Below are 17199 nucleotides of genomic sequence, written 5' to 3' on the forward strand. Positions count from 1 at the left end.
CGCGGAAAAAAATTCGAAGCTATAGCAGTGTAGCAACAAAATATTTTGAGGCACTTAAGACCATCATCGTGCACGAAGGCGAAAGCTCGCCCGCAAAGCGACGTTCGATTCCCGTACTTCTTCCTGTGGTGCACACCACCAGGCATCCGGTAGCGTGATGCCCACTGTACACTTCCTGCTTCTCTGACAGCGCCCTCTCCTCTCCTCCTGTCCCTCTGGCGGTGTCCACTGTGCTCCTCCTCTGAAAGTGCCCACTGCGCTAGGTCATGTGGTGTAGTGAGGTGATTAGGGCATGCAATTGGTGGAACTATTGTCGGTTCGAATCCCTGTTTCTGACTAGACTAGCAGAGGCACGCCAATTAGGCAGCGAAATTGTGTGACACTGTCCAGAACGCTGGACGAACAAAGATTACGCCAGAATTTTGACACGAAGGAGGACAAATCTGGCGCCAAATGGAAGTTTGTTAGTTATTCCTTAAGAGAAAATGTCACGCGAGAGGCGATAAGTGGGGAAAGGCCCTGGCCCAGGTGTGTCATTTGCGCATTCCGTTGCCCCCTCGCCGCTTGGTGGCTCAGCGGCTGGCGTCACAGTTGATATGCAACTGTGCTATGCGAGCGAGCAACGACGGATGTGGAGCAAGGCACGACGGGAGTCCCATCCTTATAGCTCTCGTTACGAAATCATACGCCCCTATTAACTTTATACTTTAGTTACCACATTTATATTTTGAGCCATGACGTCACGCCCCGTCACGTGACTTTAGGTACCACTACTTCTGGTGGCTTGTTCTGCGTTGTATGAAACATAAAATGATTTCGCCTGAAAACTAAAAAAGGAAGACGAACAAATAATACATATAGTTCACCACGATACGTTGCTGGGCAAGTTGGTTCATTGTTATGGGAATGTAGGGCGCATAAAATTACAATCATGAGAGAGGACAGACTGGACGTCCCGTCTCTCGTGATCGTCTTTTTATGCACCACTACCTTCCCGTCAAATAATACATTCTGACGTTCGCTTATTATGCAGCAGTAACACAAAATCACGTTTGTCCTGCTAAAATAAGTGCCATTGGAGGCAGCTTACACACACACACAAAAAAAAAAGAAGTATTAGACCTCAACTTCATGGAAAACCGCTGCGGTGATACTTTTCCATCCCCATCTTTTTAATTAAGAGCCTAACATTATCTGTATAGCCGCCTCCGCTACGAGATAGAGGTGTTCCGACAGAAGATTTGGTCTCATTTCATCGAGTATGGTAATGCTGTCCGCTTGCCTCTGCCTTGTGTCGCACAGGGAGCCCCTGGTATGCCTGAACTATGCTGTGCTCATGCACGACTTGGGCGACCACAAGGCTGCGGCCAGGCTACTCGCGCAGTTCGAAGAACGCTGCCTCAAGCAGCAGCAGAACTCGGGAGCCGAAATCGACGCGGCGGTGAGTGACGATCATTAATACCCGTAGGCACCGAATGTATTTTCAAGCACGTGCATCAAAGCGGTACAGAAAGCTCGCTCCTTTTTGCCTAAAGCTAAAAATACGTGCATGCCTGCGCGCGCGCGCGCGCGCGTGTGTGTGTGTGTGTGTGTGTGTGTGTGTGTGTGTGTGTGTGTGTGTGTGTGTGTGTGTGTGTGTGTGTGTGTGTGTGTGTGTGTGTGTGTGTATGTGTGCGTGCGTGCGTGCGTGCGTGCGCGCGCACGCAGCCTGGCTTTAAGCTAGGATGTCCTTGTTTAGAGAACAAGAAAAAGTACTTAAGGACATTTTCTGCTATTTTTCTGTGGCACAGGTCTATAGATCTGCCTACGTTGTATACCTATTCTCCTATGTAAATAAGAATATCTTCACGAGCTCATTAGTATCAATATTCAATAATTGTACCAAACATGTGACGACTTATGCAACGCGTAATATCGTTCCTAACTATTACGAGTCAATGAATACGAAACGTCACGCGCACCTCCACGAATCGACTTCGTTGCAATGCGCGCGGTGTAACTGTTAGAGGGAAAATGACAGAGGTTAGCCATAGCTACGTGAGAAAGCTAGAAGTACTTTCGCAGCTGTCCTAGTAGGCACAGCTGAACCTAAACAAAATTAAGTATACGCTTAGGAAGATTTATTTACGGATAACGTGTGCTCAGTCAGCAATGTGCTTGTAATGTATACCTATATAACATTTATACTTATCCAGGCCTATTAGGCTTAACTAAGCCTAACACGAGCAGTTTGGTTTAGGAAAGAGCAGTTTCGCGTGTTCATGTGATTTCAGACTTTATTTTGTTACCTGTGCTTCACACTGGTTTAATTAGTGTTAATTTGCAATTAGCATTCGCGTTGGCCTTAGTTATGGTAGTCATGACCACTCATAGTAAGTCATCGATAACCATGCATATAGCAAAGGTAGGCTTGGTTATTGACATAGCAACGCTCGGTTAAGTAGACGGAAACCGGAATCAGGATGGATGCATGGATGGATGAATAAAACTCTTTATTAGCTTCCAAACTCTATTTAGAGCATGACGCGAGGACATTATAGTCCAGCCGCCCATTGACATTCAGCGCAGCTTCAGCATGTTGACAAGTCATCGCTGGTCTTGCGGGTTATCGCTGCACAGAATGCCCCCTCCATTGCGGTCCGGAAATCAGCAAAATCCATAGCGCTAGACACTGTCGTGACGCTGGGGCTACGTCGACCCGGCCTTCACTTGGTAGCGTGCAGAGACTCGGGGTTGAAGTAGGATTGAATCTTCGAAGTTGGTGAAATATGTACAAGCAGGTTTAATGGCACTTTGAGAAACTTATTTACAAGATTATTTACACGAAAAAGAAGGGCACATCAGCAAAATGGCAAGCGTTAAGAGTTCATAGCGAGAAGCGACTGGATGAGCCGTTTACCCAGGGCCCAGAGCCATTTCGTGGTCTGCAGCGTCCTTAAAACCCCCTATGTCCAGCCCCTCTCTGAAGATGCTGACCAACCAAATCCAGGGCACGCCCCTCAGATATCGGCATCCAATCGAACACATCACTGCACTGATGGTCTGAAGCACTGACTGGCCCGGCATTGTTTCGTTGGGCCTGGTCACTTGTTGGCGGGAAAAGCTTGGGAACGGCGAGGAGGTACATTTCTATTCTTCAGCCAAGAATCGATAGGCTGGTTCCGGCAAGTGGATTTACTTCTCAGAAACCCAAGTGCACGTGCGCGCCGCATACGCTCCCAGCATTGTCCGTTTTCGACAATTGCAAATCTTTCCTGCATTCCGGGGAAATCATTTAATGGCCGTATGCGTCATGCTCCTTTCTTGTCCTGCAAGTCAGCGGACATGTCACTCTGTCGTCTCCTTTAGATAGTAGGCATTCCTCACTGGACGATGGCGCTTCTCGACTGGAAGGGTGAACAAAAGAAAGAAAGCACTTCCGGCTATTTCCCGCAGGGGGACATTTCTTTGTGTTTTTCTAGACTTTCTCTTGACAGGGTCAATTTTGCATTTGCAGGGTGTCCACAAAGCAAAACAGGCTTACAAAACAGGATTCCTGGAAACAGGCTCACTTAGAGCCATTGTACCAACACCACATATCCACAGCACTTATCCATGCCCACAGGCGAACAATAGAGCGCGCAAGTGCGGATGATGCACGGTCGTAACAGCCTCCTCCCCCACCAGAAGAGTCTCGGAGGGCAGCAGTCGCAGCTGCTGCATGAAGAGACGACTTAATGGCCTGCACGTGAACGCTTGAAGCTCGCTGTTGCTTGTCGCGTTGTCTTGATTGTTGTAGGCCAATTTGCTTGAGCTGTCTCTGAAACTCAACCACATGTCGAAGCAAGCACTCGGCTCCCGTCTGAAGAGACCAGGTTAAAAGAAAACTGCCATTGTTGTTCGAGAAAAGCCCACTCTCAAGACGTTCAGGACCCACGTATTCCTAGAAAACCAAACGTGCTGCTTTACATAGTCACACATATACAAGCGCACGGAAAAAAAAAAAAAAACAACCTGATTATCAATTTGGATACATGGTGAGGAACATCTCGGACCGCTTAGAAAGAGCGGCTAAGCGCGTCCGCATTCCCATTTAACTTCCCCTTTTTGTATCTTATTTCAAAATTGTACTGCTGTAAAATCAAGCTCCACCTAAGAAGGCGACTGTTCTTCGATGTCGCAGTTTGCAGCCAAGCCAGGGGACAATGGTCCGTCTCTACGGTGAATTTGGCCCCTCCAAGATAGCACTGCAATTTTTGAATGGCCCATACAATGCAAGCGCATTCTTTCTCTGACGCGCAATAAGCCCTCTCTCTAGAACTCAGTTTTCTGCTCAGGTAGAGCACGGGGTGCTCATTACCGTCGTCATCTCTCTGGCAGAGAACAGCACCTAACCTTCGATCACTGGCATCACACTGGACCGTGAATTCTCGGCCATAGTCTGGAGCTCGCAATACCGGACGGCTAATCAGCACAGCCTTCAGGTTTACGAAGGAGGCTTCCTTTTGTTCGTCCCAGACTACATTTGTCGGTTCTGTCTTGCGGAGAGCGTCGGTCAGAGGGCTAGCCAAAGCTGAATAGTTAGGGATGTAGTGATTGTAGTACCCAGTCAGACCCAGGAATGCTCGAATTTCCGTCTTCGTGCTCGGCCGCGGGTAGTCTGCTACCGCAGAAATCTTAATCTCGCTGGGTTTCCTGAAACCTTGACCTACATTGTGACCCAAGTAGTCCACGGTCGCCCTTGCCAGGCAACATTTCTCGGCCTTTACGGTTAGTCCAGCTTGACGCAAAAGGCTCAGTACAGCTCTTAGATGTACCATATGGTCCGCCCATGAGTCGGAAAAAACCGCAATGTCATCTAAATAAGGCACCGCGAATGTTTCACACCCCTTTAAAACCCTATCCATGAGTCGGGAAAAACAAAATGGAGCATTTTTGAGCCCGAAACTCATCATTGTTGGCTGGTAGCTGCCCGTCGGAGTGACGAAAGCCGCGTATCTGCTGGCGCGTTCAGTGAGCGGTACTTGCCAGTATCCTCGAGTAAGGTCCAGCGTAGTCACATATGCCGCTCTACTGACCTGTTCTACTCTCTCCTCAATATTCGGAATAGGATACACTTGATCCCTGGTGAGAGAATTTAGCTTTCGGTAGTCTACCACAGGCCTAGGGTCTTTACCTGGAGCTTCTACTAAGATCATAGGCGAAGCATAATCGCTTTCCGAGGGTTTTATTGCTCCTAATTCCAGCATGCGAGTTACTTCCCTATCCAGAATTTCTCTTTGCCTTGGAGAAAATCGGTAGCACCTTGATCGCACTGGCACGTCTGAAGTCAGCTCAATATCGTGCTCAGTCAAATCAGTCCTGCCTGGCCTGTCCACGAAGCAGGCCTCAAACTCTGTTATTATCTCGCCCAGATCGGACAGCTGGGATTTCTTTAGTTCTCCTCTCTGCTCCGTCGTTTTGAGAAGCTCCTGTATCTTAGGATCATTGGCTTGCTCCATAGCTAAGTCCTCTCGGGTTCCACTTAAAAGTCTCGTGAGATTACTAGACACTGGCGGCAAGAGGTTACTCTCTAGAACGTCCTCATTCCGCGTCTCATCAAGCTCACTTTCAAGTTGACTTATCTGAGATGCCTCGCTCTCAAAGTTTTCTGACCTGCTATCTTCCGCATCTACCACTGTTTTAACTGCCGTTTCCTCCGCTGTGGATTCTTCTGGAATGAGCAGTGTAGCTAGTTCTCGCGCCTTTGAACGTGTTAAGGCTTGCACAACTCTGTCTCCGAAAAGGATGCCCCTCTTTCGCAGTAGCATGTCCGATTTGTTGGAGAACAAATACGGATAGCACTTAGGAAGCTTTCCTGAAACGGCAGCCTCGGTTGTTAATTCGCCGAAAGGGCCCTCGATGACCACGTTCGCGATCGGCAAGCACACACTCTGTTCCTCAACTACCTGTCGGATCCATGCACACTGTCCTGTATAGTCGGAAGGCGACACATACGCCGGATGGACAACATCCATCGTTGCGGCCGAATCGCGCAGTACCTTGCAAGGCTTCTTGTTGACTACTATAGGTCATGCAGGTAGGGTTCTAAAAGCTGCATATTTTCATCGCAGTCCCTGACATACGAGAAAGCAATCTTTTCTTTCCGGCAGTTGACGGCAATGTGACCCTGCTCATTACACCTAAAGCATGTGAGCGGCTTCCTAGCCTCAAGCTTATTCTTTGTGTTCTGCGCGTTGGTCACTTCCCCACTTTTCTCACTGCCGTCCTTTCTAGGGAATTTGCCTGAAGAAACCTTCATTTCTTCGTTTCCAACTCTAGCAAAGTGCCTTTCCTGACGGTTTTTCACACTGAACTTGGGATTGCGGGGCCTATCCACTGCTGGGTTGCTGAATTGTCGGCGCGAAGCATACTCCTCAATAAGTTCGGCAGCTTCAGTTGCCGACTTAATTTCGCCTCGGTCCTGTAACCAATTTCTTTCTTTTTCTGGGAGGCAGTTATAAAACTGCTCCAAAAGAATTCGCTCGACTACAGCGTCCCTATCACTGTAGGAATCAGTGCTCTTTTTAGCCACTCGCCCAAATTAACTCTTAAATTGTACAGGAATTCAGGGTAACTCTCGTCCCTGGACTTAGTAGCGTTCCGAAAACGTTGTCTGAACGCCTCGGCGCTAAGCCTATACTTTCTCAGAAGGCAAGCTTTGACCTTCTCGTAGTTGTCCGCGTTCTCCTTGCTTAGCCGTGCGACAACCTCCGCTGCCTCGCAGGGCAGAACCGTCAATAATCTCTGAGACCAAGTGTCTCGCTGGAAGGACAGTTTTTCGCAAGTTCGCTCAAAGTTAGCCAGATACAGACCGATATCCCCTGATATCACATATGGCTGCATGTACTTTGACATCTTGAAATCTGCCTCCTTGTTGAGAAGAGGCACCGCTAGCTGGGGACAATTGCCCGACCTCTTGCTCAACTCTAGTTCTAATTTCCGGAGCTCAATTTCTAGCTCCAGCCTTTTTGCTTCTCTTTCAATTTCACGCTTCTTTTCCTCTTTTTCCCTCTCAAGTTCACGCTTCTTTTCCTCTTTTTCCCTCTCAAGTTCACGCTCACGCCTCTTTTCCTCGTTTTCCCGCTCTTTCTGCTGTCTGAGCTGCTCCTCCTTTTTTTGTCCGATGAGGTTCCATGCTTCACTGAGCTCCTCATCATCGGTTCCCAAATCAGTGATTGCCTTTATAATCAAGGGTTTTCGTGCCAAACCACTTGTATTAATTCCCAATTCCTCACACAATAGCAACAGGTCCGGTTTCTGCAGCTTTTGTAGGTCCATGATCGCTCCGAGTGTCGGCTACTTCCAAAACAACTGTGCAAACTACCAAACCTAAAGGCGTTTCCACACTCTCTTTACCAGTTCTAAAATCTAACCCTGTTCTAGAACCTGGTCCACATCAGAAGAAAAGCCAAGCACTCACCCACACATGCGATCGATGTTCCGAGCTGCTCTCTTGTTGGCCGATTGTTGCGCCTGCTTGTTGCTTGAGATGCCACCTCCGATCACAAGATGTGGCTTGTAGATTCTGATCCACCTCGAATCACCAGATGTTGTAGCTTGTAGATCCAGATCCCACCTCCAGTCATCAGATGTTGTGGCTTGTAGATTCAGATCCCAACGCTGGTCACCAGTTGTCGTGACGCTGGGGCTACGTCGACCCGGCCTTCACTTGGTAGCGTGCAGAGACTCGGGGTTGAAGTAGGATTGAATCTTCGAAGTTGGTGAAATATGTACAAGCAGGTTTAATGGCACTTTGAGAAACTTATTTACAAGATTATTTACACGAAAAAGAAGGGTACATCAGCAAAATGGCAAGCGTTAAGAGTTCATAGCGAGAAGCGACTGGATGAGCCGTTTACCCAGGGCCCAGAGCCATTTCGTGGTCTGCAGCGTCCTTAAAACCCCCTATGTCCAGCCCCTCTCTGAAGATGCTGACCAACCAAATCCAGGGCACGCCCCTCAGATATCGGCATCCAATCGAACACATCACTGCACTGATGGTCTGAAGCACTGACTGGCCCGGCATTGTTTCGTTGGGCCTGGTCACTTGTTGGCGGGAAAAGCTTGGGAACGGCGAGGAGGTACATTTCTATTCTTCAGCCAAGAATCGATAGGCTGGTTCCGGCAAGTGGATTTACTTCTCAGAAACCCAAGTGCACGTGCGCGCCGCATACGCTCCCAGCATTGTCCGTTTTCGACAATTGCAAATCTTTCCTGCATTCCGGGGAAATCATTTAATGGCCGTATGCGTCATGCTCCTTTCTTGTCCTGCAAGTCAGCGGACATGTCACTCTGTCGTCTCCTTTAGATAGTAGGCATTCCTCACTGGACGATGGCGCTTCTCGACTGGAAGGGTGAACAAAAGAAAGAAAGCACTTCCGGCTATTTCCCGCAGGGGGACATTTCTTTGTGTTTTTCTAGACTTTCTCTTGACAGGGTCAATTTTGCATTTGCAGGGTGTCCACAAAGCAAAACAGGCTTACAAAACAGGATTCCTGGAAACAGGCTCACTTAGAGCCATTGTACCAACACCACATATCCACAGCACTTATCCATGCCCACAGGCGAACAATAGAGCGCGCAAGTGCGGATGATGCACGGTCGTAACAACACTAAAGTGATTTCGCACTAGAACAGTTTTGGATATAGTTGCATTCGGTGCGTGAGGAGTTTCAAAGTTTGCGGTGCGTCGCTGTACTCTTTCCAGGTGACCCAGATGGCCAACAACTTGTCAAGTTCCCTGCAGTCGACCAGTACAGACAGTAAGAGCTACGACGAAGTGCCGGACTCACCTGACAGAAACGACGAGTCTTCGCAAGAACGAAGCGAATAGGGGTCCATCACTGCGGACTCACTAGAGCGTGTGTAATGATACAGGGCACCCCTGTGACCAAGAGACAATAAATTCTGTTAACTTATAGCACTGTGCTTACGACATCCTCTCTGGCAGTAGAGCATAGACAATCCAAAATCAATGCGGTACTATCCGAACTCTGTTTCTATTTTTTTGGCTGTGTCATGATTATTCCATAAGTTGCCATATTGCCCATTTCGGATCCGTTTGGTCCTCTGAAATTTGTCGGGTGAAGTCTAGTCTTTCAAGATACCAGGGGAAGCGACAGGGCCTTTGGCTATGATTGTCGCAGGCAATGGGATCCGCTCTCTTGAGGTTTCTATGACTGGAAGCTCGCGGCTATCGCCTATAACAAATGGATAAATAATGGTACATTATGTTATATGTTAAAACTGCGGTCCCGCATTCTCGTTGCCACATTTTCCAGACCACAGTATTCTGTCGTACGGCGGCATTCAAGTTGCCGTTTAATATTTACCATGCGACGTTGCTAAGACTATGCAGCGTTGCTGCAGTCACTGTCATGGGTCCATGATACTTGGACTTGTAGCGATAATTAAATAAAATGTTGAATACTGAATGACAGACTGCTGCACAATCTAAGAAAAAAAAATAAAATGCGCTTATTTAGCATCAGGGGAAATTTTTGCTCCCATGTTAGCTGTGACGAGTGACATCATGTAGCAACAGCAGAAAAGAACTTCACTGACCCTCCGCTGATGACTGCGCCCGCACCCCGCGCTCACCGAAACTTTGCACGGTACAAGTTGTAAATGTCCCGTAAAGCTGCCATAGTTGCTCGAAACACCTCGCGTGTCTTTACAGCCTCTGATAGAGATGCAGTGTTTGTTTATTTTCGCTATAACTGTGCTAGATAACGTGATGGTAAGAGGAGCTGCACCGAATTTTTGTGGGATCTTTGATATGTTATGACAGCTTGAACTTGCTTGTAAGATCCCGTTCATGCATCCATATAGGAGTTGCCAGGGGAGGTTTTCGGATCGGAAGCCGTTCTGTGTTCGTCTTTGCAAAAATAATACAGTCAAGAAGACCGCGCAGTGTATTTGTAATTTTTCGCTCTGAAGAGCAGTGAAATTTTTCATGAATAAGCTATCTTTTCTTTTTTTTTAAACCAAAATGGTATAGCTCCATCCTTGATTTACAGAACCGAGTTTCATCAGTCATATGACTTTTTCTTTTCTTGTTTTTATATATGTATGTCAATCAATGACCGTTCTATCATTGTGCTTTTACGACATCAACCTCAAGTGGCTGTCCAGTGGATCATGCAAACAGCCTGCAATAAATAAGATATTGAACAGATTCTTCCTTATTTGTCCAACAGCTTTCCAGTGCACCAAGAGTATAGGCCCACTGTAGGACCGCAAAAACCGCGAATAGGCGTGTTTGCAATGGTGTGAACTGATTGTCACATTTATTAATTTTCCGTTTCCGGGCTGTAATTGCAAAGTAACATGTCACAAAACAAGATGTGCAATGAAGCAACATACACATATCACGTGAACGTGACAAGGCCAAGTTATGCAGGTATATAACTCTCGGAACGTACTTGCGCACACGTCATGGTATAAAGTATTTGCCTTCTCATTCCTCCAGAATTACTATTTTCACATCTGGTATAGGCAATGCTCACTCGGGTTAAACTGAAACGCAGTGCGTTATTACATGGTTCTCAGTAGAAGACTTAGCGCTCATTCACATACAACCGTATTAAAGAAGCAACGTGTCAGAGCCTGTAGGTCGCCCGCCGGAAGCAGCAGCGACGCAGGCGGCACGTGAGCCACTGCAAATCAGCAGGATTGCATGCACCACGCAGCGCCAAAATGCGAGCTGTAAAACTCCGGGCTTCCTACGCCGACGACTGCGTTATCATAACTACTAACAACGCCTTCTTCGCAACCGGAAGCACGTGATCTGCCGAAGTGTATGTGTGTGCAGCTTGGTGCAAGCCGCCAGCGTCATCCAAGGCTGCAATGAAAGGACGCTTATGGGCGCACTGATCCAGGTATTTGTAGAGTGTTGTTATGCGAGGGAAGACTAGTCAAAGAAGCTAAACACAACCACCGGGGTCAACCCACGGGGAAAGCAGGACTTTGCGGTTGAGGTGGGATGAATCTAAGAAGACTTAGTACATAGTTGCACTTCAGAGCTTGCGATAACTACTGCATGCCCTTTCAAATTCGGATTACAATTCCTGATCCTATGCAGCACTGCTCGAAATGTTAGTCGCGTTCATTTTGACTCAGCTTATAGCACGGCATAGAATTACAGGTTTGCGTGTTTGGACAGATGAAGCCATTTCGCACGAACAACTTACTACATGCGGTTAAAAAGGCTAAATCGCTTTTGCCGTTTTGAAAAGTCTGTTCGACTGCGTCCAGTTATCGCTCTAGCTTTTTAGAAACAATGAATTCTCTACCGCAATGGAAAAGATCCCTAAACGTTTGCATGAGAAGTGAGCTTGGCTATGAAGAGAGTTTGGCTATGACAGCTTTGGTCTTGGTACATTGTTCGTACGATTATATATCTTTGGTTCTTTATCCTTTCATACCTTAGTGATAAAAATAAAATCAGATGATGTAAAATGGCAGAAATGTAACTGAGCTAAAAGCGATAGCGGAAGATAAATGAAACCAGCTAAAAGAAAAAAAAAAATCCCGAAGTTAAAACTAAGCTATCCCGTTAGTGCATGAAAATGAGTGCCACCGACATCGCATCTATATATATGAGTCAAATAAGGAGTTCCCATTATATTTGAGGATTTAGTGCTGCTCCACGAACGCCTCATTCATATGTGTTGTGAGTTGATTAAAACACCTCTAATATAATGAATACATGCAGCCTTAACCACTTTTATAGCTGGTTCGTTCTTAAATTCTCTTTATGAGTTATGGTGAAGACTGCAGTGGCAAAACTGTGCTTAACCTTTCTCAGCATTAACCTTTTGGTGGGAATTGCTCGTCCGCTCTCCAAAAGAATTATTCTGCAAGAACCCATCATCGACGCTAGACTCTATATGGTGAAACTTACGACAGTGTAACGAAGCCGGGTTTTCCCGAGTTATCTCCACGGTCTTATCCTAGCTGATGACACTTGACTGGCGAAGCGATCATTATACCGACGCGACAGGTCCTGTACCTACCACTCTCGATCCTGACACAGTCCAAGCACACACTTCAGGTACTTGCCGATGCTGTTAGCGTGCTGTATAGCCTTCTCTTTAACTTCAAACAACGCCTGCGCTCATACAAGCAAACACGGAAAGGCCGTACATTGTGTGGCCAAAAGTAGCACAATGGAGCCAAGAGCTGTTGATCGCAAACATCATAACTTTACACAAAGGACGATATGCGGCCGATGAACACGGAGGACATGCTGCGAGTCACCGATTCCCATGCAGACGAGAGGACACAGGGCCTCCAGAGGACTATCCGCAACGACGCTATGCTGTCATTACACGCGTCTTCAGACGAGGCATGCAGCACGAAAGTGTAGCATTGTGCTGGAAACAAGGCCATTATAATATGGCGGTGCTAAAAAACAAACATGAAGCAGTAGGACGTGCATGGCACTAACAGGAAGCCAAGTGTCATTGAGGTTCCGCTTTACAATGTCGTGGAATGTTCGCGCTTCACTTGGGGGGCGGCAGCCTGGTCTCATGCTTCTCGGAGGCCGCGAACTGCTGCTGCTGTTGGAAGCCTGGCACTAGCGGCGCTGCCCGCTGCAGGTCGTCCTCTGTGTGGGCTTGCGTGCCTACGCGGCCGATGTTGTCGTTGATGTAGAAGAAGTCGGGCGCGTTCGAGCACGGCACCGACTCCTCGGGGTGAGCGCACGTCAGGCTCAGCTGGTTGAACACGGTCTGGTTGCCGCAAAAGAAACTATATTGCTGCAGCTCCACCGAGCCGTCTTCCTTGTAGACCTCGTTGCAGATGTGGAACAGCTGGCAGTTGTTGCTGACATCGGCGAAGTAGCCTCCCCGCTCGCACTGGAACGTAGTCTGCAAGCCTCCCACCACGAACTCCACGCCGTCAGGGAGCTCGTATGCGGCTCGTCGGGTCTGGGAATATCGCGAGGATATCAGATGGGTATGTACGTTTCACACTTCACTGAGCCTATTGAGCGGCTGTATGCATATTTACTCCTGGATGATGAATAGCTTTCGAGTCCTAATCCACTCCACAGCTGCCTATGTATCCAGTACCCAGACAATCGCCGTGGCATTGCCTGCTATGGATAGCTTGACCCTTATTCACGATTCTTGCATTACGGTAAAGTTCGCGTGATTGATCGGGCGAGAAGTGCTAGCTGATCATTGTAGACAAAGACAGGTTCTGCCCATTCGCGAGACGAGTATGTTGTAAGAGAAGATTTGAAAATTCCACCGTTCATCAACCGCCTCCAAACACAGATTCCTTCTCTTCCATACTACGGTCTTTTTGCTCTGCTTGCCCGCAGTGAGTTAACGCCGACATATGAAACAAACACAGATACACTTCATTGAACACTAAATAAAAAGAGAAAGACACAAAAGTTTCAACTCACCCTTGTGTGAACTTTTGCAGCCTCCGTTACCGCCAACAAAGCTTCGGTGGTAGGAAATAAGAAGGAAAGAAGTGCATTAGTTCGATGCACAGTCTACGTAGATAAAGTGCTCAACCTCACTTAAGGCAGGCACTAACTACTGTCCTGGCGTCAAATGTTATTTTCGAGACAATGGCTAAGCAGAAATGGAGCCAAGTTGATGCGCACAATTATTTGTTGCAGTTTCTATCAACTCAAAAGGTTCTATTAACATATTCCATGAGTTGCGCTAGACGCAAGAAAGAAAATGAAAGCGAAGGTCTTTTTCTTCGTCAATTTTTTAGTGTGCGTCAGCAGCTCGCAGTTTATTAGATAAAGGTAACCTCTGCGGGAACTTACTAACCTTGGCTAAAAACTGCATATACGTCGCAAAGTTAAATAAAGTTAAGACAGCGACGGCGTTGTTAGATGTTTGAACGAAAAAAAAAATCGAACAGCAGCCACGCATGTAAGGAAATACATACTATATTTTCAGGTAACTGTAAGGAACAATAGTCTCGAGAAGCACATTACAGTAAGATAGAGGGCAGCCCATTATAAATATATGGAAACAGTTAATGGATCTTCACGCACCTAAGCGACACTATGGTCAAGGAGGCACGTGTAATAGGGAGCTCTGGCTTCATTTCAACCACCTGGGCCTGGGGTTATTTACAAGCAATGAAATCTTAGTACATAATGTAAAAGGTGTCGCAGTAGCCTAAGACATGAATGTAAAACACACACACGCGCGCGCACCGGTACTTGTTGCCAGAGCGAAACTAAAAATGAAAAGTTGCCAACTACTCAGAGCCATCAGGAACGTTTACTTACTTCATGTATGTTAAATTTGACGAAACTGTTTAAACTCCGGTAACACGCAAAAATGATCAATGGAAAACACAATAAACCACAGACGGCACAATTTTGAATAACACACCTCAATTTCTACCCCCCTCGCTCTCTTTCCTTTCCGCTTCTGATGGCAGCGCGGGGAACCAAGGTGGACCACAAGCTATATCCGTGAGAACGTGCTCATAATAGCTGATGTACATGCCGTAGGAGCTACGAGCGTGATGCGTCGGCTTTCACAAGCGCGTTGTTCCCACGAGCCCGCCACACGTCTGGAAGCGATCGAATTTACTCGAGTTCGCAGCTTCTGGCACACTGAAAGCTATCGTTCTTGTGCAGTTGCGCACGCAATGTTAACTGCACTGCAGAGAGCTGTATGTTCGGATGGCACACTACTGTGGATACCATACCTGCGCTCCTGCCGCATACATTTCAGATTGGGCACGTTTACTTGAAGGCACACGATATACTCTTACGTATCAGCGACAAAAAATTGCTCCCCCCATTCATGAGCATTGATTTGTTTGAAAACTTATTAATTTATAAAATGATTCATTTGTTAAGTTAATCACACCTTCTCTACGCGATCAGCAACACAAATGCAAACCTACCAATACGTGTCAACTTTACATAAGCTCATGTCGTGTGGAAGCGAACGACAGCAGCATGCATGACGGCACTTAATGCAGAAATGCTACCATTTCTTAGTCATCGGCAAGGCTCAGCGTGCTTTTATGCAAACAGAAAGAATGACTACAAACCGAGTACGATGCAGAGCTTCATTACAGCTGAGCCACGTGAGCTGGCTTGGGGAGACGATTCGGCCTGACTGAAATGGAAGCGAAGGAAGCCTTTGAAATATGCCAAAAGAGGGCGAACCACGAGTCTAACTCAGTGCAAAATGTTTCCAACAAAAGCTAGTAACTACAGCCGGCAGCAGAAGTTTACAGGAAGCATGTTCTCGGGAGAAAATTTACTCGCGACATCCACGTAGTCACTCGATATTGAAACCAGTGGATGGATGGTACTTAGCACGTATTAAACTACAGACTTTCGTGGTGGTGTTTGAACGACTTTGTTTTCCAGCACACTCGCATCCCACAAACGTTTGATGCCGACTGTACAATATATTAGCGTAGACTGGCTGAAGTTAAGGAGGCGCGTACATTCACCTGCTTCCCACAAGACAGATCAACATCTGTAATCAAAAGCAAGAAATAGAACCACAACATAAGGAGAAACGTGAACTGCCTTTGTGGAAACTACAAATGACAATGGGCACGTTATGAGAGCTCGCTTAGGCATTACATTCCTGCGCTGAGAAGCTGTACACTATAATAAATATACTTTCCTGATAAGTATCCCCACCATACATAATCATCACTTTTCTGCGTCCCTCATATCTGTCCAGAGGGGTAAATTATTTTGCACAGACATATGTGCGCAACTGGGCAGCGTGCACATAGGACTTCACGCACTTCGTACTTGTACGAACAGGGTCGTAACTGGCAGGATATCGTGCGGTATTTTAGGAAATAACCGCCAAAGAGAAGGACCACAAAAGTGCTGGCCACTCACGAGCCAATCTGAGTGGCGAATATTTTGCGAATCGAGACTCCAGTGTTGCTTCTTTTGATCCGCAGGACACTGACAAGCACACAGTAATGATGGACCAAAACATTGTAAAGCAGAAAGTGGAAGTAGAATTATGGCACTACAATAGAAGCTGTTGGCATGCTTCCTTGCGTTAATCTTTCTAGGAACTTACACGGTGACAGCGGGGTCCTACTAGCACCTGTTTCCTTACAATTAGAGGTTACACGGTAGCAGCTGACTCCAAACCACTGTGCTCCAAACCGTATCGATAGCGTAAACGAAGGAAAAGAAACGCTCGAGGAAAGATTTTTCCCAGCGTTCCTTTCTCCTTTTATTCCTGAAGAGAACAGCTTAAGATGTCAAACCGTTCTTTTAAGGAGGAAAAAAAACGAAATATTGGAAGATGGCACTTCAACACAGTTTCACATATATGACACATCGCACCGAGCAAAGCCGAAACAAAGCAGTAGACTGAACAAAGCTCGACTTTCATATGAATGCAGAAGGTATGAACAAGGGGGGTGGCACGAATTTTTCCAAGTCGATGTAACTGAGCTCTCAAGTAGGAAGGCTGGCACCGACAGACGGAGCTTACCCCTGCTCTTGGAGTCGATACGAGAAATGAGTGGTCAATCCGATTTCCAGCGGAGTTGGCGCACTACACAGCGCGCGTCAGTCGGTGCACAGCTGCTGCTCGGCGCTTCACGAATTTCCCGGATCCTGCCAAGGAGGCAAAGGGTCGCGAAAAAGTGCGATTCCTGGGGGGCCCGGACAATCTCTTATAGCATCCGACGGGCCCGCGTTCAGGGCGAGCGAGTGGGCGGCTCACCTCTCCTTTCCACCGGAGCTGCTCATTGGCGAGCCGCGTCGAGAACAATTCGTCAAAATGCTCTTTGCGGACGAAAGGAAAAGTGGCGTCCATTGAGCCTCGCGCATAGATGCGCCCGGGTGAGGGTCACGGGCCAGCGGGCCCTATTTGCAGGGCTCCCCCTCGGCCGAGGGGTCGACCGGCGGAGGGGCATAGCGTTGTGCGCGTGCTGCTCGGGACCCGACTTCCCTGACCTCCCCCGAGAGCGTATCTTCCTGACATCCTTCCGTCAGAGGAGGCCGCGCTGCGAGGAAAACACCGTCGCGAAGGCTTTGCGGTTCTACGCCGGTAACCCTTGCCAGGATGACCGCTCGCCCCGCCACGCGGTCTTGCGCTCCGCGGTCGTTTTCACGACTCTGCTGGGCAGCGCGCACTGCCCCTTCCCGCCGGCTCGCGGGCACTCAGCACGAGCTCAGGGACAGAGAAA

General features: G+C 47.6%; 2 protein-coding genes across 2 annotated transcripts in view; one reads left to right on the top strand and one right to left on the bottom strand.

Moving 5' to 3' along the window:
- BBS4 (Bardet-Biedl syndrome 4) overlaps positions 1–8912 on the top strand; it is a 53317-nt gene extending 44405 nt beyond the window's left edge. The window contains exons 11-12 of the mRNA XM_084604682.1: positions 1303–1441; positions 8729–8912. Coding sequence (XP_084460808.1) covers positions 1303–1441; positions 8729–8854 — 265 coding nt within the window. The 3' untranslated portion in view covers positions 8855–8912. The remainder of the gene's footprint in view (positions 1–1302; positions 1442–8728) is intronic.
- Positions 8913–10289: 1377 nt separating this feature from the next.
- On the bottom strand, positions 10290–16671 carry LOC146204289 (U-scoloptoxin(01)-Er1a-like). Its single transcript, XM_084586392.1, has 4 exons — positions 16500–16671; positions 15070–15137; positions 13439–13479; positions 10290–12953 (listed from the first exon to the last, which is right to left on the bottom strand). Exons 2-4 carry the CDS (start codon positions 15089–15091, stop codon positions 12528–12530), a joined length of 489 nt encoding a protein of 162 aa, XP_084442518.1. The 5' UTR covers positions 15092–15137; positions 16500–16671; the 3' UTR covers positions 10290–12527.
- Positions 16672–17199: the final 528 nt, after the last annotated feature.

This window comes from Amblyomma maculatum, chromosome 1 (genome assembly GCF_055883805.1).
Source record: "Amblyomma maculatum isolate TAMU_Amacu chromosome 1, ASM5588380v1, whole genome shotgun sequence".
NCBI lineage: Eukaryota > Metazoa > Arthropoda > Arachnida > Ixodida > Ixodidae > Amblyomma > Amblyomma maculatum.